The sequence below is a fragment of the Frankliniella occidentalis genome, unplaced genomic scaffold (genome assembly GCF_000697945.3).
Source record: "Frankliniella occidentalis isolate FOCC.00 unplaced genomic scaffold, Focc_3.1 Scaffold3414, whole genome shotgun sequence".
Classification (NCBI taxonomy): domain Eukaryota; kingdom Metazoa; phylum Arthropoda; class Insecta; order Thysanoptera; family Thripidae; genus Frankliniella; species Frankliniella occidentalis.
Genome location: NW_026270473.1, coordinates 1 through 2,326, shown reverse-complemented (window position 1 = coordinate 2,326; position 2,326 = coordinate 1). Strand labels below are relative to the sequence as shown.

The following is a 2,326-nucleotide window of genomic DNA, read 5'->3' as shown; positions in this document are numbered from 1 at the left end:
TTATCGGGGCGAGCCACGCGACGGAAGGGAAGGTCCGGCCTGCAGGCGATAAGCCCCGTGTTATCAGCGGGTGTTTTACACGGGCACTTGGGGCCCCACACGACGCGACGCGCGCCAAGGACAAGCTGATCCCCGCAGCACCCGCCCCGACACGCCCTCCCGGCTCTGGCTGCCGGCCAAGAACCAATCTGCCGTCCGCCACACCGCCTCTGGGCGCGCCCCTCCCACACACTCACCTTCTCGATGAGGTGCTTGCGGTTGTCTTCCAGGGCGAGGTTGGCCACCCTGTCGGCGAGGTCGCCGTCCCCGTCTTGGTCGCGCTCCTTGTCCTTGTCCTTGTCGCGCTCCTCGTCCTCGTCCTCGCCCGTCCGCATGCCCCGGTTGGCTAGCGCCCGCTTCAGGTTCCGCAGCGCCGACGCCTCCTCGCGGCGCCGCGACGGCGGCCAGTGCGCGCCCCGGGTCGGGCCGATGCCGCCGCCCGCCGCCATCTGACAGGGCACCGATCACATCTCGCGTCAACATAAGTAGAACTCGGAGTCTTTCATAATTTTGAAATCATCGTCGTGCCCACCTGCTGCAGCTGCTGTTGCTGCTGCTGGTACATCTGCTCATGCCGCTGCTGCATCTGACTGGCGATGGCCTCGAGCCGCTGGCTGGCAGACGGTCGCGCGGCCGGCGGTTGGTGCTGCAACAAAATTTCCATATTTATGTGGACTTTGCCTGGCTCAGTTGAGTGGTTCTCGACCCACACATAAGTATTCTGTAGCGGCTGAGGATCCTCCAACAAGTAAATACGTCCGTTGTTCCTCGGATTCATAACGCGATGAGCTTAGCGCCTGTGAGACACCGGATAGGCCAGCCCGCATTACTTGCATGCACGGCAGGCAAGTTTTGGCCTACCCGTCAGGCGCTATGAGAGCTGCTGTCATCGGTAGAACTTGGTATGTCCATGTCCGTAACGCAGAATGGGAGAGCGACGGACGTACTCTCTCGATGATCCCTCGTGTCGTGCCCCGTGTCATGTGCGTATGCGATGCAGCCCGCCCACTGCGTGCGGTACAGCGCGAGAGAGTCCAGTGCGCGCACCTGCACGTACTCGAGCAGCCGCAGCCGCGCTCACTAACAAGTATGTAAAGTAACGCACGAGTGCGATGAAGACTCTCACCTTTGGCGAGCGCGTCGACCGAGACACATCGTTGTCGAGGAACTGGAGGCGGCGCGGTGCGGAGCTGGCCGCGCTGTTGTTGTGCCTGCGCAGGATGCCCGGCGTGGCGCCCGCGGAGCAGTCGTCGGGGGCGGCCATGGCTCGACGGGGACCAGGGAGAATTTGGGAGTGGAGTTAGAGAGAGGGAGGGGGGAAGGCTAGTCCCAGTGAATCGGGATTAGGGGAAATAGAGAGACAGAGAGAGAAGGTGAGAGTGAGGACGAGAGGTCAACCGAAAGCCGGCGACAAGAAAAAGTGCAGCACGAAGACGAGGAGCAGCAGCAGGACGAAAAGAGAGAGGTGGTGGTGATGATGGTGGTGCGAGTGGCACGCGCGGCTAGCCCACCATCCCCGCGCTCCAGAGCGGCCGGACCGGCCCGAGGTGCCCGCGCCGCCCCGCGGCCCCCGCGCTGCGCCCCGTGGCCCGCCCCGCGCTCCGCCACGCGCCCCGGCCCGCGGTGGCGTGCGAGCGGTCGTGCGCCGCCCGGCCGGCCCTCGAGCCGTCGGGTCAGTCGTGGGCGCGCGCCCCCGGCGCTCCATGCCGACCGGGCCCGCGTGCTCGTCTAACCTGGGATGACATCGCGGCCCATTGCTGTGTCCCTCTCTCTACCGGCGCGGGCCCTGCCTGGCCGTCAGCGCCCGAGTCCTCGTCGAGCCCTCATGTCCCCGACGAGGACGCAGCGGTGTGCGGGCGAGCGCGTGTTCCACCAGAGGCTCTCGCGGCTCGCAGCGTTGTGACTCCGGCCAGCTCCGGTCCCGGACTGTGCCAATGCGGCATGGGAGGGCGAGCTCGTGCGAAGCCGGCCAGCCCCCCCACAGCCCCCCCTGGCACGTCCGCTACCCGCGCCGGGTGGGGGCGGGGCGCCTGGGGCCCCTTCCCACCCCTACTCCATGCGGTGCGGTACCTTCCAGAAACTCGGGACGCAATGGGACAGACCCCACAGCCCGTCAGCCCTGGGAATAAGATTCCCCACCCCCTCTCTTCCCTCAGTTTCCTCCTCACCCCCATCCCCGCGCCAACAGAAACCAGGTGTAAGAATGAGCCGTGAACTAGAAATAAAACTCTTTATTGTCACTTCATGTTTTTTTATACTGTAACCATGTAAAAAACTAATAACATTT

The 2,326-nt window shown here is 64.7% G+C and overlaps 1 protein-coding gene across 1 annotated transcript; it reads right to left on the bottom strand.

The window, feature by feature from the left end:
* Window positions 1–236: 236 nt before the first annotated feature.
* On the bottom strand, window positions 237–1,994 carry LOC127752053 (negative elongation factor E-like; the record flags this gene model as incomplete). The annotated part of the gene is made up of 3 exons (XM_052276567.1): window positions 1,166–1,994; window positions 572–685; window positions 237–488 (listed from the first exon to the last, which is right to left on the bottom strand). Coding segments are annotated over exons 1-3 (504 nt in total), but the record flags the coding sequence as incomplete, so codon positions are not given.
* Between the last annotated feature and the right edge of the window lie 332 nt (window positions 1,995–2,326).